Below are 24337 nucleotides of genomic sequence, written 5' to 3' on the forward strand. Positions count from 1 at the left end.
AGCGTCCTCTCCTCAGAAGTGGGATCACTGTACCCTACCAGTTCCGTAGCGCAGTACATGCATTCAATGAGTGATAGAGATATCTGCTTGTGAGCTTGTGTTTCGCCGACGACGCATCTGGGTCAGCTCGTATTCACTCCCCTCCAAGGCACGACCTGCCACGAACACTTGGGTGGGTAGTTTGCTTCCGTTAAGTAATGCCCTCACGATTCAATGTTGTTCGACGCGACTATCTTGCCAAAAGTTGGAATCGCTCATCCACATTCACACTTTCTGCCAGCACGCAATGGGCAACGACTTTCACTCCCTCAGTCAGGTATGGTCGTGTTAGAGTTCCAGTGCCCTAACTGCCCTCCCCAGGGAGTCTTTGTTGTCCCGTTTCAGCCTCCATCAAACAAAGCTGGGCCATCCAACTTGCAACCGCTGGACGAGATCTACGACAAGGCGTACCAACACTTTCAAGCTGCCTACGATGTGAGTATCCCAGAGGGAGTGGTGCTCTGACTCTACACAGTCGTATGAAGAGCAGTTTACAGCCGAGCTGCTCGATGGGATCAGATCGTGGTTGGACGAGTGCGACACCCCGCGGCCCCTCAAGGCGCCCTTCGAGGTGCAACGTCTGCACATTGCCCTTGTCCAAGGTGAGTCCCACCACCGAGATGCAGCATGCATGCTGACGTACTTAGGCGTCTCGTCGGCTCTGATCCCAGGCCTCACGTCGACGACTCGACATGCGGTAACCGTCAACGGACGGGACGTGTCCGACCTTGCGTCGGCGACACGCGCCGTCGCGGTCGGGTTCCTCGGTGAAGCTGTACGTGTCTCGGTGTGGTCGGGTCTAAACTTCCAGGCATTGGCGTCGAAGAAGGCTGGCCGGACCCCGATGGAGGAAGTCCAGAGGTGGTGGCAGGGTTTGAACGACCGTGAGTTGTCGGCGGCGAGAACTGTCCGCTCACCGTCAGGTGACCCGCTCCTCCTGCACATCCAACAAGCCCAGCTCATCTCTGCGACTGTTCTATCTGAACTGATATACATCATGAAGTAGGTTCCAATGGTCGTGCTCTGAAGTTGACCCTAGCCTCTACCCCAGTCTCCCCTTCCGCCTGTTGCTGGACGTGCCCTCTGTCGGGCACTTCCTATCGACTTGGACCTTGATCGAGCCCACTGAAATCGACCTGAGCATCCTGACTCTGGGACGGTCAAGAAAGCGCAACGCAGGTGTGAATGCCATTCTTCAGGTGAGCTGGCGTCAATCGCCCCCGTGCTAACGCTGCAGGCTGCTGTTGACTCCTCTGTTACTCTACTCAGCGTCACTCGTGAGCTTGCCGAGCAGCTCAAGCGCGACGAGGAGACAATCGGAGGGGGTGGTGCTAGCACACTCAAGTCGCTCAAGTGGCTTGCGCTTCAGCATCGCTTCAACTCTCCCCTTGCTGCCTTGGCGGAGAGCGAAATGACCGAGCAGTGAGTCGCCTGCGCCTCCACAGACACTGACCTGAACAGGCAACTGCAAGATCTGCAAACAATAGCAGATGCAGTCAAGGATGGTCATCGCGTTCCTGGAGGAGATATCTTTGCGCTCGACTCAAACCCCAACCTCCTTACCGTGAGTGCACGTGCAACTTGCTATGCTAACGCTTCAGGTCACGGACCCCGCTCCACGAATGTCGATCCTCTCGTCGCTCGCCAAACCAGACACATTTTGGCCCATCACAAGCAACGGCGTGGACGCCTCGACCCAGAACTCGGCCGAGGACGAACAATCATCAGAGGACGAGGAGGTCGTTACACCTCGCAAGTCTGGTCGAAGCCGCCCCGCGAATGACTACCTCAAGATGTCGGGGCAGACGACCAGGAAGAAGAGGAAGCCGCAGCCACAGGCCGAGGGCCAGCCACACGCCGTCAATGGCGGGTTTGTGGACTTGTCTACCCCGCAGCCTTTCAAGGAGACCGAGACACTATTCTCCCTGTGGCAGTCAGCGGGGAGGAACGTCAACCTCTGGGACTGGCTGGAAGGCTTCCGAGGGGAGCTCACTGGCGCGGCAAAGGAGAACGGTGACGACGAGGAGGCTCCGGCGTCCGAGCGCCGTAGCAAGCGGAAGCGAGGAGACGATGATGAGGACGGTGGCAAGCCCGAGCTCAGCGAGGAGGCGCAGCAGCGTCTTCACGCGGCTTTTATCCGCTTCGTCGAGGAGGCAAGGATGCTGGGCTTGGTGCGGGCCAGAGCCAAGGGGACGCGAAAGAAGACGGACGAGGTGGCCAAGGGGGTGTTGCTGGTGTGAGAGGGGTCTGGGCACACGCCTGCTTGTATCTATACGGCTTTCTTGTATGCATTTACGATACAGAGACTGGCGAGTTGAGGAGGCTGCGGCGCTGTGGTGCAGACGCGCAGGTAAACAAATGATGATGTCACCTGGTGGAGGGCGATTGTTTTCTCTCTTGCACTCTTCTCCTCAGCGCCCACGATGGCAACAGACACAAACTCTGCAATACAAACAACAGCAAGCCTTCTGGCCGAGGTGGAGACTGGACGAGCTTCAGAAGTAGGCACCAGGTCACCCACAGCATCTCAGCTAACGTACTGCAGATAGCACTTGCGCTACGATACAACAGTACGCCGCGTCCCCTTCCTCCCGCGCTGACTCCCCAGCGTCACCCCCCGGTCCGACGTTCGTTCCCGAGCTCGATGAGGTCATCCTCGCTGCGCGACCCCACCCGGGCGGGTCAAGCCTGCAGCGCGGCGACCTGGTGGAGATAGTCGGGCCGAGCGGGGCGGGGAAGAGCACGCTGTGCGCGTTCCTCCTCATGACGACGCTGCTTCCGCGCTCCTTCCAGCTCGTGACGACACAGGGCGGCGAGGCTGTCGACGTGCCATTAGGAGGGAGGGATGCACACGCGTACCTCCTCTCTCCGGCCTCCCATCCACCACTCATGCCGCGTATCGAGAGTGCGCTGCGCGCGCACATCGAGACGCGGATAGCGCACACACTCGGAGAGAATAACCAGCGCGGCGACCTCCGCGCGCCGCTCATCAGCGCCGCGATCGACGAGCAGATCACGGCGTCCCTGGCCCGGCTCTACGTCCTCCAACCTCGTCCCCGCGCCATCGGCTGGACATTGGCCCTGCAGCGTGTCCGCCGTCCGCCAGATGACCACCGCACGCCCGACCTCGTCGTGTGCGACGGCTTCGCTGACGGCTTCTGGCCCGAACGGTGGGAGGAGGAGAAGGGCGACCGCCGCCGTGGACCCGGCGGCTCGCGTGTGCGCGGCCTGCCTGACGCCGGGATGAAGGACGTCTGGGACGCCGTCACGGCCTTGCGGCGGGACACGGGCGCCGTCGTCGTGCTCACTGCGCAGGGCTTGCGGGTGGGTTAGCGGATGAAACGGCTACTGACCCACTCAGCCGATACCCAACTCGCCCTTCTTCAAGCCCCAACTGCCAGCCCCGTACCCGTCGCCGTTTGCACCGCGCGGGGCAGATCCAGACCCTCCAACGGCATGGCCGCTTAATATCCAGCTCACCCTCCTCGGCCCGTCGAGGCCGCTGCAGTACCCCGCCGAGACGACGTTGGTGGACGCTCTGCGTTCTCGCAACCACCCCACACTTCAGGTATTCGACGCCATGGTCCGCGTCGTTGGAGGCAAGGGCCTGGCGGGGACTCTGGCGGGCGCCAAGTGGTCGTTTGGCGTCGCGAGCCATGGGCTGGTTCCCTTTACTCGTGACGAGAGGTAGCAGCACATTCTAAGGCGAGAGGAAGCAGCAGCACATTCTCAAGTAGGTCGAGCGCTTCATACACTGCTAACCACTGCCAGACATCATCCTACAGACACCATGCATGTATATACCACCGTTACAAATCGTCCTCGACTTCTTCTTACAGCTTGTGGCCAGCCTCCTGGATGGCCTTCTTGACCGCCTCGACAGCGCGCGCGTGCATCTCGCTTCCAGCGGCAACGATACCCTCGTTGCCGGACAGCGTGCGTCCTCGAGAAAAGTCGAGGGGCTTGCCGTTCATGTCTGTGCAGACGCCACCAGACTCGGCAATGAGGAGGTTTCCAGACGCGTGGTCCCAGATCTTCTCCTGGTAGTCCTTGCCACCAGAGTACTTGGTGGGGATGCGGAGGTAGACGCCGCCCTCACCGCGAGCGAGGCAGGCGTACTTGGCCTGGCTGTCCATGCGGAGCGAGGGGCGCTGAACGCCGAGGAGCTCGCCGATGCGCTGCTGGATGCCGTGGGCCGAGTGGCCAGCCTCGACCGACTCGAGGAAGGTGAGGGGGTTGGACTCGGGTGGAGTAGGGGGGAGAGTGAGCTTGGTGTACACCTCCTGGTCGAGCGGGCGCGAGTAGCTGCCCTCGCCGCGAACGGCGACCATGAGCACGCCCTTGCCGTTGGGGATGATCTCTTCGCCAATCTTGGCGGGCTCGGGGCCGAGGTTGGGGCAACCGATGACGCCGAGCTCGACCTGGCCGTCGACGATGAGCGCGAGGCAGACGGCAAACTGCTGGTGGCGGATGAAGCCCGACGTGCCGTCGACGGGGTCCTGGGGTGTCAGTTGGCGCACATGGATCTCTCAACTCACAATGGTCCAGAAGCGGCCGACGGGTCCACCGACCGCCGAGCCAGCATCGACAGCGGCAAGAATCCTGGCATGGGTCAGCACCGTCATGAACCTCCCAAACCCACTGCTCCTCGGAGAACTTCTCGTTCTTGCCCCAGCCGTCGACGCGGGTGAAGCCCTCGTTGACGAGGCCGACGACCTTTTCCCTCAGAGGCTGGTTGGCGCGCAGCTCAGACGTGTCCTCCTCGCCGATGATCTGGTCCTTGGGGTAGTGGGCGAGGAGGTGAAGCGAGATGAGCGCCTGGGCTGAGAGGTCGGCGACTGGGTGTGAGCTCGGCACTAGCTAACCAACCTACCCGTCACGGGACTCTTGTCCTTCTTGATGACCGTGTCCTTGGACACGAGCGTGTCCTGCACCGACTTGGTCCTAGAGATCGTCAGTCGCCACCCAGTGTAGAGCCAACGCACAGGTAACAGCCGCGGAGGACGGCTTGGACGGCGAGCTCGGCCTCGGGGACCAGCGTCTTGAAGGGGAGCGGGGACATGGTGCTGAGCGCTGCGCGATGGGTGGTAGTGCTTGCGGTGCGGAGGGGGAGCTTGGGGCGAGTGAGACGGACAGAGTAGAAGCAGAGACGCAGAGACATGCACCGCGGCGATGGGGAGCGATGGGAACGGCGAGCTGGAAAAGTCAAGACGACAGCCGCGATTATCTGGAATCGCCGACGTTTTGCACGTCATCGGCACTGACATCTCGATATCAGCTGCCGCGGGCTTGCTAATGATCTCACCGATCCACACCACCGCTTCTCACCCCCACCCGCTTGCACCATGGCCTTTCCCGCCCCGCACGAGGGGGTCAACCTCCCGCTACCAGACCCCGAGGCGTACCCCGGCGAGCCGCGCGAGTATGCGACAGCGCTCATGCAGCGCAAGGACGAGATTGAGAAGGAGATTGTGGGTGGTGTGGGGTGTGCGGGTCGCGCTAACGACAACAACAGGACGCGCTGAAGGATGTGCTCGCTTCTGTAAGCTCAAGAAAGCATGGGGCTGAGCTGACCCGCCCCAGCACAACGCGACGACTGACACGCCGCTGGTAGACCCAGAAGGATACCCGCGCGGCGACATTGACGTCGTGAGTGTGGTTGCTGCTGCCGCGGCGCTGACGACGACCTCAGTATGCAATCCGGCACGCTCGCGCGGCCCTGGCGCGCCTGTACAACGACCGCAGTGAAGTGACGCGGCGGCTCGCGACGGCGCTCGAGCAGGCGTTCCAGCCTGGCGCGTCGTCGTCGAACGGCGCGACGGCGCCAGCCGCACCCGCTGCACCACCCGCCGCCGCCATCAACGGCCACCGCGACAACGCCGACGCGAGCGACATCCCCGACGTGTGGCCTGACCGCCCGATCGCCCTCGTCAACTCGGTCGCCGACAACAGCCCCGCCGCCGCCGCTGGCCTGCAGGCAAGAGACGTCATCTACTCTTTTAGCGGCATCACCGCTGCCAGCCCCGGCGGGATGCAGGCCATCGGCCCTGTCGTTGCGCGCTCCGAAGGGGTAAGCCCACAAGCCGTTCGTCACTGACGCCCCAGTCACCCCTAACCCTACTCGTTCAGCGCGGAAACGAGCGCAAGCTCATCCGCCTGACACCACGGAGCGGCTGGGGAGGCCGCGGCCTCCTCGGCTGTCACATCGTTCCGCCTTAGTAGCCAGTACATTCTCGCCGCCTGCTACACACCGTTATACATGTCGTATGTGGCAAAATGTCTAAACGAGGCGCTTGCCCTCATCCTTGGGCTTTGCGGGCTCCTCTACCTTCTTCTCCTCCTTGGCCACCTCGGCCTTGTCCTCCTTGAGCGCGGCGAGCTGCTCGGTCACCTGCGCAGGGAGGGGCACCTCGATCTCAGCCACGGGCTGGTTGTCGATGGTGATGGCGAGCGTCTTGAGCTCGACGGGCTCGGCGACGGCCTCCTTGACCGTGTCGCGCGCAGACGAGATGGACGCGGCCGTCTCGTTGGCCTTGTCCTTGGCCTTCTCGGCGGCGCGCTCTACCTCGCGCTTGGCACGGGCAGTGGCAGCCTCGACGCGCTCCTGGCCGACGCGCACGGCCTCGGCCATCTTGAGGCCAGTAGCCGACTCGACGCTCTCGACAGCCTTGTTGCTCCATGTGTTGACATCGTTGCCAGCGCCACGGAGCTTGTCAAGCGCAAGCTGCCAGTGCACCTCGAGAGCGTTGTTGAAGCGGTCGTGCTTCTCGGCAAACTCGGGAATGTGCTTGTCCTCGGCGTCCGAGACGTACTGGCGGAGGTTGTGCGCCGTCTTTGGGAGGAAGTAGGGGAGGGCGGCGAGGGCGAACACGGGGGGAGCGAGGAAGCGAATGGGGAAGGCGCGGGTGCGGGTCAGGACCGAGCCAGTAAGACCAGCAACGGCAACGTAGATCAAGCCGGGGGTCAATGACTCGTCGGGCGACACAATCTGCTTGACCTCGCCTGGGTGTGTGAGCTCTGTACACCGCACGCGACTCACCCTCGACCTTGCGCTCAAATCCAATCCAGGACGACACGCCGCTCTCGACAACATCGCGAGCCGAGCCAAGCGCGCCGGCAGTCGCCTCGCGAGCAGCCGTAATGTGCTCAGTCAAGGGGTTGACAGTCTCGATCAGGACGATAGGCTTGGCCTCGTCGGCAGCCGAGTAGATGGGCAGCTGGGGTGTGTCAGCAAGGCGCTGGTAGGTGGCTTGACGCCAGGCGCACCTTGTCGCCGCGAGCTGTCCGTCCGGGGTGGACGAGGGACGACGAAGCCGGAGCAGCGGCAGCGGCACCGTCGTCGGCGAGGGCGACGGTCGTAGCGGCCGATGCGGCCATGACACCGCCAATGGCGAGGGTAGGGGCCGCCGATGCCCGGAGGAGACGCTGGAATGCGGCCATTTTTGAGTGGTGAGATGCAAGGTGACGTTCTTGTTCTCAAGCAAGTCGAATGTCGATCCGGCTGGCTGCTGCTCGAGCAGTCACGCCGTCGCTCGCAGTCGGAACTGTCGGCCTGCCTCAGCACTCGGAATCAACCGTCATCTCAGAGGAAAAAGCCTCCGCCCTGCCACGTGGCGGCGATACTCGCCCCGGCCTTATCGCGTGGCGGCCACACACCAAGGCCATGAGCATACATGCATGCTGTATTGCTACGCGCTACGACATCTCCTGCACTACAATGTAGGATGGTGGCTACGAGCTCGCCGGTGCCAGCTTGTTTGGGCGAACTGGTGCGCTTCGACGCCTTGCCGTTGGCTTGTTGGGTGGTGGCGCAGGTCGTGCTTTTGGCAGTGACGAACTGCTCTTGCGTCGTCGTTTCCGCTCAGGAGTAGTGCTGCTCTCCTCCTCCTCTTGGGCATGATCGCCGTTGGCCGTTCCACTAGCCTCTGCGTCCTTGACCCCAGTCTGAGCCAGAGGTGAGATACCTCCTTTGGTCATGAACGCAATGCCAAGTCGCTGCAAAGGGTCGCTTGGGTCAAACTTGGCAGGCAAGAAGACAATCGGTAAACGCGAGCCCGGCAAGGGGAGATGGAATGCCTAGCGAAACGGTTCAGCCATCTGGATCCGGATCATTGTGTGGGGCTTGGACTCACCACTCCCTCGGCGTGGAGCCCCTGAACCATGTTCACAAAGGGGTCGAGGTTGTCGTCGTTGCACAACACCATACCCATCGTCACGGGTAAGAGTCCCTCTCGGGCCAAGGTCGAGACTGGAATCATCGACGCCGTGTATGCTCCCTGGGATACCACCTGGTCTGGCGGGTACGTGAGGGACTCGGTCCATGTATGAGATTGCCTGGGCAACATTAGCCTCGCACTACAACGGCTGTTTGTTACTCCACCTCACCAGAGAGCGTCCGAGCCTTCCTCCCCGACGATGAGGACATTGAACTTGCCACCACCGCGACCGCGGATCGCAAGTTCACCCTTCCACACGCCTACTTTGCCCTGCTGAAGGTCGCGGAATGTGGGTGTAAAGAACATGCACATGGGCGGCGGGGGCACAAAGTCTGCCGTTGGCAACGACAGTTGAGTCGGACGATTCCGAGTGCCTTTCAACACAACGGGTCGCTTCTCATCAGCTCCAGCTGGTGGTTGGGGCACAGCGGGAATGGCCGAGCTGGCAGATGTGGCCGACAGGACAGATGCCCCAGATACGAATGGCGACCCTATGTGGTCGATCGTTTGTGTTGGCGTCTCTGGCGTGTCTGCACCATTCTTGCGCTTGGTGGATGGATTAATCTCTCTTGTCTGATTGGAGGTAAAGTCCAGAACGCCGTCGGTTTCTGGTGTTGGAAGTTGAACCGCTGCGCCCGGTTCCTCTTGCTTGTCACGGTCGGTCGCGTTGTTCCAGTCGCCTTGGGGTCGCAACTCGTCAAGCTCTGCCTCTGCTTCTCTCTGCTCAGAGGCATCCTCGAGCTGGGCAATAATCTCGTCGATGCCGTTGATCCCTTCGCCGCTTTCTGTGCCATCGACGGGCCCTGGCCGTGGTGAGGACTCGGAGGCAACGGAAAACTCGATCGGCGGTAGTCCGAGAGCTGGCGAGAAAGGTCGGCGGGGCGTCAAGCCAGAGCCTGATGGGAGGGTAGTCGCAAGAGAAGGCCACTCCTCCCCGGGAGTGAAGGTTGTCCATTGAGACAGATCAGGGTCTCCTACGCTCTTGGTAGGCGTCAGAGCGCCGTAGACCTGACTGTCTGGATCCCCGTTCGCCGATGGCTGAGGTGCCGACGCCATGTACGATGACAAAAAGCCAGCAAAGATGAACGACTCGCTTGGGCGGATGGCAATGTTGTAGAGCGCCTGGAGAGCCAGGGCAGCGTGGGGAGAGGGCGTAGCTACCCGAGGCGAGATACCGTGCTCTGGTGAAAGAGACAAGGACATGAGAATACTCGGCCAAAGATACTGGGCCGTGACCTGGGGCAAGCTCGTCAGACCCAAGTGCCGTGTGTGTCCCAGCTCAGCCGAATCGACTTACAATGTCACCACCACCGCGCTTCCAAACTTCCAACAGGATGCGTGCAACGCCTACACTTCCAACTCCCTCCACATCCACTGTTTTTGTCAACAGAGCTTTGAATGCGTCGTTCCCGGGCAGGAATCGGTCTGGTGTCGAGGGAAGATGTGAGACGTTTGTTTTCGGTGTGCCGAGGCGAGCGAGCTGCGATGGTGATCTCGCCATGCCCGTACTTGATCGGACCCTCGCCATCTGCAATGATGGTGATGAGGGTGGTTCAGCGGCGGCAAGGTCCTCTGCTTTTGACGATGCCTTGGTGTCGTCGCCGTCAAAGTTGAGAAGGCTCTCCCAAGCCCCAGAGGAGGGTGTTGCCCTCGCCGGAGCTTCGCCGACTAGCTCGTCGCCAAAGCCAGCCCATGATTCTTGCTGTTGCCCCAGGCTGGAAGGTCGCGCCCCCGGTGTGCCCCCCATGACCCAGGGATAAGAATTCGCCCCAGTTATCCCAGAGCCAGCAGCGGGTGGGAATGATGAACGCCGTCGGTGCAGGGAGCTACGAAGCGCGCCGACCTGCGGGGACACGAGCGTGACCAGGGGCAGTGGCGAAGGTAATGGGTTACCAGCCGTGATCGGTGACTGCGAGAGAGGATGGCGAGGGTGGGTTCGTCCGAGGAGGGTTGCCTCCAGCAATGTCGGCGAAGGGAGACCACGGCGAGGCTGTCATGGGTCAGCAAAGAAAGCGGCCAGACAGCTACAGCGGGGCACGAGGAGAGAGGATGGGGGCAAGGGGGCGGTGGGGGGCGAGGGCGATTGCCCTCCTCCTTCGGCCTCGTCCACGCCGGCGGTGCAGCTCATCGGTGTTCCCAAGTGCCTCCGTGATCCGCGAAGCAGTGATCGGCGAAACAACTCACCTCAGATAGTAGCTTTGTCCTTTCTGGAGAGGTTGGCCTGAGGGCACTGGCGATTGTCAGTGTTGCTGCAGCCGGTTGATCACTCACGAAGCTGGGCGCTCCTGGGGCCTCTCGGGTAGCCGAGACGGGCCAGCTGCAGGCGACATGGCAGGGAGGGTTGCGGATGGAGCCGCGGCGACGAGTGGCCTGGTTATCTTGGCTGGCGTTGGGAATGGATGCGAGGTTGGTGAGAGCGGCGACGGATGGCAGGCAACGTCGAGGGGCTGACTGGGGTGGCAGGCGATAAGAGGGGGTCGGCCGATCGATCAAGTGGCTTGTGTCGCGTGGGAGGGACGGGGTGCGTGTGTGATGGCTACTGGGGAGTGATTCCAGTATCCAGACCGCGGTTTGTGGTGTTCGAGAAGGAAAATGTTGTGGGATGTAGGGGGGAGGCAGGGTGGTGTTGTTGCTGTGTCTGGGAGACGACACGCGGCAATCGGGATGCTGAATCAACAGAAAGGGGGACGGGATAGGGGTGTTGCGGTAGGTTGTCTGCACCTTGAAGAGGTGCAATGGCGAGAAGCGATTTGTTTAAGACGGGGCTTTGAATGAGAGTGCGCGCGCGCTGGGGTAAGCGTTTAGATGTGGTAGTTGTGGTGGTGGTGGTAGTGTTGGTCGTCGTCGTGGTGCCGGCCGGCCGGCCTTGTTACAGCAGTGGACCAGCGTGCAACCGCGGTTGTCCGCTACATGGGATCAGTCGGTGAATGCTGCTGTAATGGGTGGGGTGGGGTGGGTGGCCACCGGCAACGCTACAAGGCGGCGGCAGGCAGGCAGGCAGGCAGGCAGGCAGGCAGGCAGGCAGGCAGGCAGGCAGGCAGGCAGGCAGGCAGGCAGGCAGGCAGGCAGGCAGGCAGGCAGGCAGGCAGGCAGGCAGGCAGGCAGGCAGGCAGGCAGGCAGGCAGGCAGGCAGGCAGGCAGGCAGGCAGGCAGGCAGGCAGGCAGGCAGGCAGGCAGGCAGGCGCGCGCAGGCAGCGTGCGGCAGCAGCAGCAGCAGCCAGCAAGGAAGGTCACACAACACGGTAGTGGGAACCGATGGACCTGACATTGAACATGGGTGTACGTTACCCCAGAGGGTCATCTGGCCCTGGACCACCATGCGGGGCAGCCGCCATTGTTACAACGGAATCAAACCGAGCAAGAGCACTATTGAGGTAACATTACCCTTTATGTGCCTCTTTACAAAGAACTCTCAGGGTTCAACTCAGTTCAACTGGTTTCAGGCTCATTTGATGCTGCAGATGCAGCGGGCGGCGGCAACGCAGCACATTGCACGCAGCAGCAGCAGCAACAGTCGGCGACTGCCACGAGGCCAATGGCCTGCTCAAACCCTGTTTGGAGCCCAATTGCCCAACGACCACCACAGCGCACCACCTAGGCTAGCTACCCGCTCGGATAATGCTCCGCCGGTCGTTCCGCCGGCCGGGCACATGGCAGGCATCAGTTACGACACTCGGAGATGCCGCACGGCTGCAATCTCCATCTCCATACCATGAGTAGGCCTCCAAGGTGGCATGCACATCATCTCCTACAATGACCATTTGCAGAGGCCATTATGCTTGGTCGAGTCATCCAAAGCAAGATGCCAAGATGGAGATGCCACAGATTGCGGCGCGAACCCCGCTTTGGCCACCGACGGTTGCCCGTCTTCCTCGCCTTCCTCACCTTCCTCAATCTTCCTGCGCTTCCGCCCGTTTCTGCCACTCGCTGTTTCTTTCTTCTGTCTCATCACCCATCATCCTCTCTTCTATCCCATCTCTACCTCCACACTCTACACAGCGCCCATTCTCACTCTCACACACTCTCCCCGTCCACTCATCCATCCATACTGAGCCTTTGGCGTATCGTCCTCCAGCCCCCACTAAACCCATCTCATAACAACCAGCTACCACTGAGCCCCCCACTCACACCTTCGCCACCTTCTCCACCTCCTCAGACTGCAGGCCTCATGCCTCGCTCGTCAAGTCGGCCATCATCGGCCATTACGGCCATGTCGCAGATATCGTCTCGTCTCTCGCATCGGCCTGGCACAAGCGCCAGTGCCCGCTCATCATCGGCACAAGGCAGCGCTTCCAACTTGGAAGTCGGCCACCCGAACCAATCTTCCCTGGATGCACCTTCCCCCACCCGCCGATCAGCTATCACTTCGGCCATCTCAAGTCTCAATGGCTCAGCGCTTGGGGAAGGAGGAGAGTTCACTGTCTCGGTCGTGCTTGCCAAAGGTACCGAGCACCGGAACGAAGAGGAGGCGTGACTGACACTGGGACCAGCACCAACTGGTGGCTTCGACATTGGCGCCGCAGCCATCAACATCGATACCGGTAGGGTGAGCAGGCATCATGCGTCAATTAGCTGACGCCCAGATGACACTGACTCAAGTATGACTTTCTCATCTGATGGAGACGAACTGACACACCTTCCTCCTAACAGTTTGCCGATGGACTAGGTACTTAACCTCTTATTTGACAGGTGAGCTAACTGAGCGCCAACAGCCTTCAGCAGGACTCTTCATTACCTCAACCTGCATCCTCCTCGCACGGTAATCGTGGGCACCGCTCAACAAGTCTCAACGCTGTCACAAGTGCGCCAACTGGCTCAAACTGAGGTGTCGATGCTTGTTGAGAAGATCGAAGACGAGTTTCAGATACAGTGTCAATCGCTGTCCCGCAACCAGTGGAGTGCTGAGAAAGGTGTGTCCTCATTGAAAGCTTCTGACCCCAAAACAAGGCCTTGAAACCATCAAGCGCGTGTGCCTGAAAAACGACCGCAAGGCTTCCTTGGTGTTGGCGTCTTCTGACCAGAAGCACGCTCTGGCTGCCTCGTCGGCTCTGCTGGTCTTCAGCGCCACCAGGCGCGGAGTCGACTTTAACGATGGCTCGGTCAAAATCGAGTACAAGTCGCTACATGGTCTGTTCAACCGAGATACCTGACTCGATACTGAAGGCCAGGCCACATGTTCATCGACCCCGAGAGTGTGAGGAACCTGGAACTGGTTCAAAACAATCTCAACATGAAGGGCTCCAACACCCTTCTGTGTGAGTCATGGGCCCGGAATGCAATAACTGAACTCTTAGCCACACTCAACTCCTGCTTCACACCCATGGGTGTCCGACTGCTGAGGACTTCCATTCTTCAGCCCAGCAACCGTGAGTTTGCTTCTGCACGTCGATACACCACGCTCACAAGCTGTCCAGAAAAGTACATGATCGAGAACAGGTTGGACGCCGTTCAAGGTCTGCGCCATGACCCATCGTCATCCAGATTGGCAACTAATCACCCGCTCAGTTCTCGTCCAATCTCCCGACGCTCTGAATGGCCTCCGAAAGAGCCTCAAGCAACTCGATTCAGTAAATATCAGCATCTTCTCGCACAGCACTGACATCTCGCAGCTCGACTTGGACAAGCTGATAGCAAACGTATGTTCACAATCATCGTGACATTTTCTGAACCCCCAAAGCTTTCCATTCATCAACGCAAGACCAACACTCCACAGCAAACCGAACATCGTATCAAGATCCTTCTGCAGCTGCGCAAGGTCCTTACAGCCTTGCCAAACCTGTGCCGGTTGATGCAGCCCTGCAATGCCGAAATCATCAAGCGTTCTGTTGCGGTAGGCGACCCTTCCATCCGACATTGGAAGCTCACGGTATCCCAACAGCTCATGTCGAGTCCCGGTGTTCAAGCGATTGGGCCGCTAATTGAAGGTATTTGTCCGCCCTGCGTTGGTCGAGCTGAACCCCCGAGAACGAATCAACGACGAATCAGCTCTGGGCAACCGGGGCAACCGGAAGGGACAAGCCTCGAAGAGCGAACGGCTGTACGCTATCAAGAGTAACTGCAATCAACTCCTAGACCTCGCACGCGACACGCATCAGGAGAATGTCTCCGACATTATGGAGTGTGAGCTTTCTCGCCTGGAGTATGAGTTTCTGACGAACCAGTGGCCAAGGACTTGGAACGTATGTTTGTGGCCGTCAATACCATCTGATCATCCAGGGGACCATGGCATTTGCACATCAATGGAGTGGGGAGAAACTGGCTACCGTTTCTCTTGCGACATCAACGAGTTGGATGGAAAGCCTTTGCCTAAAGGATACACCAATGTCGAGAAGGGCAAGCGTACCATCAAGTTCTCGTCGTCAGACTTGGTAAGCAGGTTCCACCTGGCGCAAAGACTGAACGACAGCATAAACTCAACCGCCGAATGTTGCAAACCCAGCAAGAAGTCTTCGCCATGAGCGACTCGATCGTGGAAGACTTGGTCCAGTCTGTGGTGGCTCAGATCAGTGAGAGCTAGCTCAAACGTATCTGTGTGCTGATGGCAGGCGACCTTTACGAGTGCTCTGAAGCTGTGAGATGAGGATATGCGCCAACATGAATCTAGAGACCAATTGCACTGACAGACGACAGATCGCCCTGATCGATATGTTGGTCAGTTTCGGGACCGCATCGAGCAGTGAGCCCCAGCCCTTGCGACGCCGCTTACATTAGACGTACCTTCTGGTCAGCACCTTTCACGACCTCGCAAGTCATTCTAACCCTGCTGTAGTCCGTCCCAAGTTCGCCAACACGCTTGTTGTGAGTAGGTTCGGTGGCCTCCATCTAACGTCCCAAAGATCAAGAACGGCCGCCATCCTATCCTCGAGGCCACGCTTCCTGCCGGGAACTGCGTCTCAAACGACGTCTACGCCGCTGCTGGACCAGCACACTTCCAACTCATCCAAGGACCAAAGTGAGTGCATGTTCCGTCCTCCGTCCGCTACTGATAGCTCCAGTATGTCAGGAAAGAGCACCTATCTCCGTCAGATTGGTCTTTTGAACGTCCAGGCCATGATTGGGTGTTTGTAAGGCAATCTGAATGGCCGCCACCTAACGTCAACAGCGTACCGGCCGAACATGCACAGTTCAAGCTGCACGACGCTCTCCTGACGCGTCTTTCCAATGATGGTGAGGGAGGGGGTAAGAAACTCGCGCTTAGTTGCAGACTGCATAGAAAAGTCGCTCTCAACCTTTAGCTCCGAGATGGCCACATCGGCAATGATTCTGGGTAGGTCTTGTTCCAACTGATGTTGATTCTGACAGGCTAGGCATGGCCACATCCAAGTCTCTGGTCATCATCGATGAGCTTGGCCGCGGAACCGCACCAGTCGAGGGTGTCGGGACCTCGCACGCCATTGCCGAGGAGCTTGCAAGGCGAAAGGTGAGTTGTTGTTCTCGGGCGGGGATAGTCAAACTAAGACCGCAGTGCTTCACATTCTTCGCAACCCACTTTCGAGAGCTAGGCCAAACGCTGTGCACTCATCCAGGAGTGGTCACGTAAGTCAAGGAGGCCTTGGACTACCACTGAACTCTCTCAGTCTGCATCTTTCTGTCCAGGTTTGTTTACGAGGAGACTTCAAGTCGATTTACAACCCCAGAGTAACAGCCACATGGGCGAAGACGGAGAGTTTAGCACGACGTTTCACTACAAGGTCACTGATGGGCCGTCCAAGGAAGACCACTATGGTAGGAGTAAGCGAAGACGACGACGTTTTGACAACCACAGGTCTGGATCTGGCGAAGCTGGCATCCTTGCCCCCCTCTGCTATGGCGAGGGCGTGGGAGGTATCAAACAAGCTGACCGAGCTGGAGGAGAAGGGTGCGTGCTGTCGGTTGCCGTCCTATCTGACTCGCCCAGGCCGTAACTCGAAACTTGCAAATGCCGTGGCTAGTCGACGCAAGGTCATTGTTGAGGTATGGCAGGCTTGGCACGCTGTGAAGAGGGTCTAACAATGACGCAGCTGGGGGGCAAACTGCGATCTGTGCTTGAGACGTCCCGCCGAGACGATCCCACGGTGGCGACGTACTTGGCCAATCTCAAGGCCGACCTGGTTGCGAGTCTGCAAGACGCTCTGGAGACGGAGAGGGCCTCCTGCACCAATGGTGCTCCTGACGAGGCCGCAGCTGGGGCAGTCGATGGCGTGTAAGATAGATCAGTGTATTACAGTTCCATAGGCGGCCGAGAAGTGACCGCAGCGCAAACTAAGATGTAGAATGGTGACCATGTGAAACCTGCTGGTCAGTGGTTGGTGATCTGTGAGATTGACTACATGCATGACTGCTGCTGAGTGCCTCGGCACCTCTCCTTCTAACAATGACGATGTATTCGACCGCCCTCGCCTTAGTCCATCCTTGAGCGGAGCGTTCGCGTAATGACCTTGTCCTTGGTGCTGTACAGCGTTAGCATACAGGCAACAAAGTCAGAGCACAAGTCACTTACATGACGTGGACAACGGCTCCCCAACCACTGAGAGCATCGCGGTCAACAGCGTTCAGGAGGGTCTGCGAGATGGTCTCGAAGAGGTCCTCGGGCTCCTAGAAAGGGGGTTAGTATTTCGACGGCGCGTTTGGCGATCAAAACGCACGAGATCAGGCTCCCACAGTCCCTCGGCAGCACCGTACAGCTTGTCGGTCGCCGTACCGGCAACCGCAAAGTCCTTGGGGGTGGTGATACATCCAATGCTGTCGAGGTATCAGCACCTGCACCAGACCCGACACTGTCGCTTTACTCACGTGTCCATGGTCGAGATGAAAGGCTTGGGGTTGGGGTTGGCGGCGCTTGGAGGGGCGATACCGGCAATGACGGGCTCGATGAAGTATGGTCCCCAGCGCTTCTCGTAGAGGGTGCTCGAGACGAGGTGGGTGAAGGTCTGGGGCGTGATCTCACGCTCCTCCTTCATGCGGTACATGTTGACGCGGAAGCGCAGCTGCTCGCGCCTAGGTTCGGTGTCAGTCGCCGCACTCCCTCACCTGCACACCGGTGCACTCACAATGTGTAGACGTCGGTAGCGAGTCCAGGGAGGCCCATGTACAGCGTGTCGTTGACAGGGAAGACCTGTTCGACGTTAGGACAAAGCAGGCGTATACCGGGCGTGTCCAGTCCCAGACGTGAGCGAGACCCACCTTGTCAAAGTTGGCCGCGATACTCGTCGCCTGGGCACCCAGACGGAGGTCTGAAGCGATCGCAACGCAGTCCTTTCCGACCATGGCGACCACCGAACCACCGTTATACTCCATGATCGACTGCGAGGAGTTAGCACTGCAGGCGGCGGGCGTGCATGCGCCTGGACGGCAGCACGGAGAATGACGTACCATGTTGAGAGAGTGATGAGGAGGTGGAGAGCCCGAGGCTGGGGGTGGAAGAGCTTAGAGCAGGCTGGGAAGGGCGTGTGCTGTGTCTGGGAGAGGCCTGTCGTGTGGGCCTGCTAGACGATGGCTGCGGCAAAGGGGCTGCAGCAACGTCGATGGAGGTGAAGGAGGGAGCGAGGTGGTGGTGTTCGAGTGCTTGTTCAGAGTCGGTCAGTCGTCGTTTCGTCAGTGGATGGACGCGCGGCGCTGACGCTGGTGTGGACCACGAAGCGGGCGGAAGTAAACTAGCGTGGGGTCCACGTGGTGGTAGCGGAATCAAAATAGACAAAGCACCAAGGTGGAGGAAGGGCACTTGAATGTTGTCAACAAAAAGTGACGCAACTCGGGTTGCAGAGACGCGCTCTCCAACACAACAATAACATGGCAGAGCAGACACCAATAACAGAGCTCCCACTACCGTAAGGCAGGCGAATGTATTGATCTAATGGTCCCAGTCACTTTCTCAAGGTAGCTCTCGCAGACAATGGGTACAAGACGGTCGACGATCTCACACGATCAACCGCGGTCGATCTGTCTATTGGTGAGCGCGTCGTCGCGTCGTCGTCCTTGCTTCACGCCGCGGGCCTAACCATCCCCACAGAGCTGAGCATCGGCGTGCCTCAAGCAGAGGATGTCTTGCGCCAGGCCCAGACATTAACAGGTGAGCAGCTTGCTCGTTGCGCGGCTGACCCGCGCCCAGCTGGACCGTCCCGAGCTCCCCAGGCGTCGCCAGACCCAGCGCCAGCGGTGTCGCAGGTCCACTCGTCGACTGCGTCCGAACTCCTGCGGCCCTTGTCGAGGATACGATTCTCCACTATGTCCGTCGCGCTAGACGAGCTCATCGGGCATTTCGCGCCGCCACGGCTCTTGCCGAGCGACCATGGGACGCTCAACCTCAAGGGCAAGCAGCGCGCGTCGGCGCCGCTCGCTGGGCCGATCGCGCCGGGCATGGTGCTCGAGGTGTCATCACCCCCTGGCGGCGGCAAGACCTCGGTTGCCATTGCTGTCGCTCTCAGCGCCCGGCTGTTGGAAACGAGCGCCGATGAGCTGTTGCAAGGGAGTGCCGAGGAGCCAGTCAGGCCGCCAGAGGTGCTGATAATCGGTGAGCGACAGTCTGGCCATGGGTGCTGACTGGACGGTAGACACGGAAGGGTCCATTACTCCAGGGAGAATACTGCGCGCAGCGAAGACTGTCGTGCCGGCCACAGCCAGTACGTCAAGATGACCCGGCTCTACTGACTTGTCCAGATGTCCGGGATGTCGTCGACGGGATCCACCTGATCAGAGTGGCCACCCAAGTCCAGATGATCTCGCTCTTGCACACGCTGGAAGCTTGGATAGAGGCACACCCAGAGGTACGTTATCGCTTGGCAGTCCCACACAGCCCGACTCACGTACCCAGGTCAAGCTCGTCGTCGTCGACACGCTGAGTTTCCACTTCCGACAGCCGACCCTCGAGATGGGCACTCGCAAGCGTCTCATGGAGCTGTGAGTCAAGGAAGCGAGAAATTCTAACGACGTAGCGTCAAGCAGGTTCTGGGCAAGATAGCAACAGTGTACGGCTGTGCGGTAAGTCTTCGGTGCGGCACAGCGCTCACGGCCTTACAGATCGTTGTAACCAACCAGCTGGCCACGAAGCTGCTCACGGCAGCCAACAAGCCTGCCAACTTCGAGACTGGGGACAGAGCAGTGCTGATGCCTCAACTCGGTGAGATTCAGCCCTGCGAGCTCGTTTGCTGACGTCTTCAGGCGAGACTTGGACCACGGATCGAACAGTTCGCGTTGCATTGTTCCGCGGCCCGCCGGGAGATGACCTGCGGTACGCTCATGCCTCCGCTGCCTCGACTACTGGCATGGGCAGCGGGCTCCAGAATGACATTCCATGGGCCCAATTCGATATCGACGTGGGTCGTTCTGTCAATGCCTGATGCTGACAGCAGACCGTTGGCCTACCATGCGATGTCCCCCCCGTGCCCGATCAGTCCAACTTGGGTCTCCCATCATATGCCTGAATCCGCGAATGCATAAGAGTGATGGACACTCTGGATCTCTATAGTTGTCGCGTACACGGCATCTTGCTATGCGTGCGATTGGCATTATTACAGACCTGAGGGTCGGGCGACAGACGTGTCGTATGCTCGAATGAGACGAGTCTGGTCCTGAGTCTGGTTTTCCGTTTGACTGAAAGCGAAGCCACGCTGGCGACGCATTCGTTGGGTGGCTCGCACCTTCTTGATAGCCTTTTGGAACCTGGGCATGAGTCAGCACATGCACATAGACACCCGGGATCGCTGCACGCACTGTTCCTGGCGGGGGCGGTAGTCGGAGAGGTTGAACTTCTGGATCTCCTGCACGATGTGGTAGGGCGCAGGGTGGTAGGTACGGCGGTAGTACTTCCAGACGTAGTCGCGCAGAAGACAGAGGATGGGGAAGAGGATAAGGACAAAGTAGAACACGGCATCCGCCCAAAGTCGAGGGACAATGCCCTTGTACTCGAGGGAGAAGTTGAGCAACGGCGCAATGAACGCGTAAAGGGGAAGTGCAATCATGGTGAAGATGAAGGAGCCGGGAATCGCGGCGATCGTGTACTTTGTCCAGACGCTGGGAGGATGTTAGATGGGCACAGTACAAACGTCGCAGGATACTCACTCCGAGATGAGGGCAGCCTTGCCGAGGACTGTAAGAAGAACAGCGAGGTACAGCATGGTTCCCCACACCCAAAGCCCACTGTTCTTGCCGTCGGCGGCAATGAGGTCCGCCCAGAAGACGATGCACGAGAAGGCAAAGAGCAGCTGGACGGGTCAGCCTGGATACGAAGCGCAAGGTCGAGCAACAACTTACCACGCTGTGGTAGATGGCGTTTCCAACCCAGTAGAAGAAGGTGATGGGGGTGAAGAAGTAGTTGTTCTGCCCAAGCTGGTAAAGCTGGGGGTATCGGTCCAACATGCGAGCGCTGACGAATTGGTCGAAGATGCCGATGACGAGAGGAGGAAGGATGGTGAAGACGACGTTGTAGAAGGTCATGGTCCAGCCTTCGAAAGAGATCTGACCAGAGAAGTCGTTTACCCAAGAGTACTGGAACAAGTCAGCATCGTTCTTGTGGTAGGCGAGGCGCAACTCACCCAGAACAAGCACAGCGCGAACGTGATGTTCTTGTAGAACGAGTACAGGATGAGCTTGGACAAGCGCTGGTAGCTCCACGAGCCGTGAACAAGGAGGAGCTTCCTGAGGAAACGGAACTGCGAAATCGCCACGTCGGCAGACCGGGCGGCTTGCAAACCTTCGACACCAGAAATGCCGACACCAACGTGAGCAGCTTGAATCATGCTGACGTCGTTGGCGCCATCACCAATAGCCAGGAGAGGAGCAGTGGTGCTCTTCTTGACAAGCTTGACCACGAGGGCCTTCTGGAGAGGCGAGACACGGCAGCAGATGACAGCCTGAACTCTGTCAGCCAATATCGGCAAGCGCAAACGTACCTTGCACATAATAGCCAGCTCGAGGAACACATCCGAGCACTCCTTTTCCAGAGCGTAGGTCAAACTCCTTCCATCAATGATGAGGGCGAGCTCCTCAACATCTCCACCCAACCGCTGGTTGCGAATGGCGAAGAGGCGCTTGTTCAGGAGCTCGTTGGTCTCCACCTGCGTCTCAGTGTTGATGATGACCAAGTTCATCGACTCTGAGATCAGGCGACATGACAGTCCAATGTTGATAGCGGTTTCTTGGCGATCGCCAGTGAGGATCCAAACCTTGATGCCCGCCTGCTGCAGCGTGTGAATCGTGTCGGGAACGCCATCCTGGAGCCGGTCCTCAATGGCGGTGGCACCCAACAACTGCAGGTTTTGCTCAATAATCTCGGCAACCTTGTCAAGAGCATCGGCACGCCCTGTGAGTTGGGCCGCAGCGTTGTCGTAAAGGGCGGCCCACTCGCGGTACTCCTCCTCGGGGATGTCACGGTATGCGAGGCAGAGCGTTCGGAGACCTTCAGTGGCGTAGTCTTCGAGGTTGACGAGGGTAGGTTCAGCAAACTCCTGTTTCGGGGCGAGCCGCTCGTAGATAACAGTGTCGGCACCCTTGGTGTACAGCTTGATACGGCCATCGGGGCCGCGCACAACGGTCGACATCCTCTTGCGAGACGAGTTGAATTCACAAATGTTGAGAATCTCCCACTCCTCTTGGCGCTCGTTGACATCAATGAAGACCGACTTGGGCTTGCGAGTCTGTGCAATCATCAGCATCCACCCACTACCACCCTCCGGCTCGTACGTACGTGAAAGCGGTAGCCCAACAGTTCCGCACCAGACACAAGAGCAGCCTCGTCGGGGCTTGAGGCCTGGTAGACCATCTTGCCATTCTTCTCCTCCGGGATGACCGTGTGGCAAATAGCGAGGAGCGTCAGAAATTCGCGGATCACCGCCCCCTCTTCGTTGTTCTCCAGAGCACGCTGGCGCAAGACTTCAAACGTCTTCTGGCCTTGCTCTCTCTTGTTGTCGTCCACGACCTGGGCGTACGGTGTTCCGAAAATCGAGCACTCTCGGAACTCCATTTCGTTGCAAGTGAGGGTTCCAGTCTTGTCCGAAAAGATGTAGGCAATCTGGCCCAGCTCTTCGACGAGAGAAGAAGTCCGGCACAGAGCGGGGGTATCCGTTGGCGCGTAGTACATGTCGAGATCTGAATTGATGAACGATGCCTGCTGGAACTTGACAACCTCCATCGTCATGATGAGGGAGATTGGGATCAAGTTGTTGTAGAGGATGATGAAAGTGAGGATGTTTTCGACGAATTGACGCGCTTTGTTGGGCATTCCTTCACCGAGTGCAAGATACCAATCTTGCTTCGAGAAGAACCACTAAAGTCTGTTAGCAAGACCACGGCCAGAGTACTGGGCTGCAACTCACAGTCCGGATGACGTTTCCAATGGTTGACACGAGAGACAGGATAATTAGCAAGATAAACAAGAAGAGAATCTGCTTGTTGACCTGCTTCTCAACAGCGGTACGTTTGATCGGGGCCGTCCTGGTCGGTTGTCAACAACAGCCTGCCATGACGTAGCGATCCACTCACGTTGCGTTGCGCATCAGCTTTGTTTGATGGCCACCGTTCACAGCGATACCGTAGACCCAACCAGTGTTGCGAAGCTGAGCTCCACGGAGTAGCATCTGGTTTGGCCCCACAGGAATCTTTGTCGGAGCCGAGCCTGGCTGTGCCGAAGAGACATGGAACGTTCCATCATAGGTGTAGAGCGACGAGTTCGGAGCCTCAGAGAGCAGGTGTCCACGCAGCATGGATGCTGCTTGAGGGGTGGTGAGGCCAGCGGTGGCGGGGTTCGCCTGCTTAATCTTGAGATTTGTCTCTCCGTCCAGATTGGCAGTTTCCACATATGCCAAACCTTCTGGTTCGCTGCTGCTAAGGAGCACCATGTCGGCAGGGATGAAGTCGTCCGATTCCAAACGAAGGATATCTCCCACTCGGATCCTTCGCCATGTTCGCGCCTCAAACTGCTGTCCAACCAGGACCATAGCGCGGCTGTTGTTGAGGGACCGATCTGATGCGTGGCGTTTCTGTGAACATGTCAGATTCAGGAGAGGCTCAAGCACGCACGAGGTCCTCCTTGATCTCTTTGAATCCCGAGGCGATGAGGACAACGCCGAGGGGCACAATCGTCGTCCAGCGTCCAGTCGGTGATACGCCAGGCACCTGTTGGATACATGCGGTAAAGAGGAAGAACAGGTTGGCGGACCGCGAGAACTCGGCTGTTGATATCAGCGCGTGTTACCAGATGGCGACTTACAGAACAGGAACTTGGGCAAGAAGGTGATGGGGCCGTACTTGCCCGTCATGACCGAGTTGCCCTCATATCCCTTGACCCTGTTCCCCTCGGGGTCGTTCATCATGACCTCGCGGGGAACTCCATCGAACTTGTCTTTCCGGCCTAGCATTTGGTTGAGACCAAAAGTCCAGTCGACATCGGTGAGATAGTCCTCCTTGAACCTTGCCCACCGACTGCGGCGATAGCGTCCTGCATAAGGGCTAGACGTCGGTGCCGAAAAGGAATAGGCCGCAGGGCCCTCCTCGTCATCAAACAAGTCGTCTTTCCTTGGCGCTTGGTGGCCGGCTGGTGCAACGCCCTCGCTGGCAAATGGCCTGTCGGCGTCGAACAGAGATGGGTTGGAAGCCCCAAACCCGTTCCCCGTTCCGCGAGACGTTGAAGCCATGTACCCTCCTGATGACTGAGTAGGTGGCCCAAAATCGTCATCACTGAGAAGAGGGGACATCAGCACAAGTGGCGAGATGGGCGACTCCACATCAACCTACTCGTCAAAGAATGGATCCAAGGCGTAACCATGCCGGGCATCACGAGATGTGCTGGCTGCCGTCTGCCCACCACGAGAATGTCCTGCTGCCTGCGTTGTTGGACCATCCAAGAGGTCTTGGTCGAGGTGTGACGAGACGGCTGGGCGTGGCTGCGGCGCCAAGATGTCGTCGAATGGATCATTGTCGTCGAATGGGTCGTTGCGCTTCGACATGTTGATTAGTGGTATAAGGCCCTAGAAGGGCTAACGGAGATGTCGAGTTCAAGCCTAAGAGAGTCAAAGAGTAACAGGAGGTGGGAATTGTTTGTGACGACGTCGACTGTATCGACGACGAGAGCGGTGCTGGCTCTGACATTCGACAACGGACGGACGACGACA

At 58.9% G+C, this 24337-nt stretch overlaps 9 protein-coding genes across 10 annotated transcripts; 4 read left to right on the forward strand and 5 right to left on the reverse strand.

Annotated features, from left to right (window-relative positions):
• Positions 1-279: 279 nt before the first annotated feature.
• Positions 280-3730, forward strand: LOC62_03G004699 (uncharacterized protein; the record flags this gene model as incomplete). The annotated part of the gene is made up of 13 exons (XM_062771216.1): positions 280-316; positions 361-474; positions 515-641; positions 687-814; positions 851-923; positions 963-1041; positions 1079-1238; positions 1277-1461; positions 1501-1603; positions 1641-2210; positions 2585-2609; positions 2648-3363; positions 3401-3730. The coding sequence occupies exons 1-13, from the start codon at positions 287-289 to the stop codon at positions 3728-3730; spliced, it is 2640 nt and encodes an 879-aa protein (XP_062627200.1). The 5' UTR covers positions 280-286.
• An 86-nt stretch (positions 3731-3816) lies between these two features.
• Positions 3817-5242, reverse strand: AN1769_0 (3'(2'),5'-bisphosphate nucleotidase). The gene is made up of 5 exons (XM_062771217.1): positions 5025-5242; positions 4913-4983; positions 4682-4877; positions 4578-4641; positions 3817-4538 (listed from the first exon to the last, which is right to left on the reverse strand). The coding sequence occupies exons 1-5, from the start codon at positions 5198-5200 to the stop codon at positions 3873-3875; spliced, it is 1173 nt and encodes a 390-aa protein (XP_062627201.1). The 5' UTR covers positions 5201-5242; the 3' UTR covers positions 3817-3872.
• A 112-nt stretch (positions 5243-5354) lies between these two features.
• Positions 5355-6294, forward strand: Psmd9 (26S proteasome non-ATPase regulatory subunit 9). Its single transcript, XM_062771218.1, has 5 exons — positions 5355-5510; positions 5555-5581; positions 5623-5688; positions 5732-6109; positions 6145-6294. The coding sequence occupies exons 1-5, from the start codon at positions 5385-5387 to the stop codon at positions 6256-6258; spliced, it is 711 nt and encodes a 236-aa protein (XP_062627202.1). The 5' UTR covers positions 5355-5384; the 3' UTR covers positions 6259-6294.
• Positions 6279-7503, reverse strand: MIC26 (MICOS subunit MIC26). Its single transcript, XM_062771219.1, has 3 exons — positions 7306-7503; positions 7079-7256; positions 6279-7041 (listed from the first exon to the last, which is right to left on the reverse strand). The coding sequence occupies exons 1-3, from the start codon at positions 7477-7479 to the stop codon at positions 6320-6322; spliced, it is 1074 nt and encodes a 357-aa protein (XP_062627203.1). The 5' UTR covers positions 7480-7503; the 3' UTR covers positions 6279-6319.
• A 197-nt stretch (positions 7504-7700) lies between these two features.
• LOC62_03G004703 (uncharacterized protein) lies at positions 7701-11080 on the reverse strand. Of its 2 annotated transcripts, XM_062771220.1 has the most exons (6): positions 10527-11080; positions 10440-10485; positions 9553-10245; positions 8425-9491; positions 8172-8373; positions 7701-8115 (listed from the first exon to the last, which is right to left on the reverse strand). In XM_062771220.1, the coding sequence occupies exons 1-6, from the start codon at positions 10583-10585 to the stop codon at positions 7771-7773; spliced, it is 2412 nt and encodes an 803-aa protein (XP_062627204.1). In that variant the 5' UTR covers positions 10586-11080; the 3' UTR covers positions 7701-7770. The 2 variants fall into 2 exon arrangements, with proteins under 2 accessions (XP_062627204.1, XP_062627205.1); XM_062771221.1 differs by having other exon boundaries at positions 8172-9491.
• Positions 11081-13086: 2006 nt separating this feature from the next.
• On the forward strand, positions 13087-16516 carry MSH4 (MutS 4; the record flags this gene model as incomplete). Its single annotated transcript, XM_062771222.1, has 24 exons — positions 13087-13165; positions 13203-13382; positions 13424-13510; positions 13550-13621; positions 13670-13708; positions 13761-13822; positions 13865-13891; positions 13933-14085; positions 14134-14179; positions 14220-14375; positions 14472-14623; positions 14662-14761; positions 14886-14931; positions 15005-15053; positions 15092-15207; positions 15251-15319; positions 15358-15422; positions 15460-15522; positions 15563-15675; positions 15721-15791; positions 15901-15986; positions 16021-16113; positions 16153-16208; positions 16256-16516. The coding sequence occupies 24 exons, from the start codon at positions 13087-13089 to the stop codon at positions 16439-16441; spliced, it is 2166 nt and encodes a 721-aa protein (XP_062627206.1). The 3' UTR covers positions 16442-16516.
• Positions 16517-16547: 31 nt separating this feature from the next.
• pup3 (putative proteasome subunit beta type-3) lies at positions 16548-17786 on the reverse strand. The gene is made up of 7 exons (XM_062771223.1): positions 17607-17786; positions 17418-17537; positions 17285-17349; positions 17028-17231; positions 16880-16976; positions 16735-16829; positions 16548-16684 (listed from the first exon to the last, which is right to left on the reverse strand). The coding sequence occupies exons 1-7, from the start codon at positions 17607-17609 to the stop codon at positions 16636-16638; spliced, it is 633 nt and encodes a 210-aa protein (XP_062627207.1). The 5' UTR covers positions 17610-17786; the 3' UTR covers positions 16548-16635.
• Positions 17787-18023: 237 nt separating this feature from the next.
• LOC62_03G004706 (uncharacterized protein) lies at positions 18024-19654 on the forward strand (the record flags this gene model as incomplete). The annotated part of the gene is made up of 9 exons (XM_062771224.1): positions 18024-18061; positions 18098-18183; positions 18244-18303; positions 18343-18744; positions 18891-18997; positions 19176-19211; positions 19251-19350; positions 19392-19546; positions 19625-19654. The coding sequence occupies 9 exons, from the start codon at positions 18024-18026 to the stop codon at positions 19652-19654; spliced, it is 1014 nt and encodes a 337-aa protein (XP_062627208.1).
• On the reverse strand, positions 19646-24302 carry SPBC887.12 (putative phospholipid-transporting ATPase). Its single transcript, XM_062771225.1, has 12 exons — positions 23961-24302; positions 23437-23903; positions 23247-23398; positions 22710-23206; positions 22544-22661; positions 21916-22494; positions 21122-21865; positions 20765-21082; positions 20484-20717; positions 20292-20434; positions 19944-20243; positions 19646-19892 (listed from the first exon to the last, which is right to left on the reverse strand). Exons 1-12 carry the CDS (start codon positions 24170-24172, stop codon positions 19742-19744), a joined length of 3915 nt encoding a protein of 1304 aa, XP_062627209.1. The 5' UTR covers positions 24173-24302; the 3' UTR covers positions 19646-19741.
• Positions 24303-24337: the final 35 nt, after the last annotated feature.

This window comes from Vanrija pseudolonga, chromosome 3, assembly GCF_020906515.1.
Source record: "Vanrija pseudolonga chromosome 3, complete sequence".
Classification (NCBI taxonomy): domain Eukaryota; kingdom Fungi; phylum Basidiomycota; class Tremellomycetes; order Trichosporonales; family Trichosporonaceae; genus Vanrija; species Vanrija pseudolonga.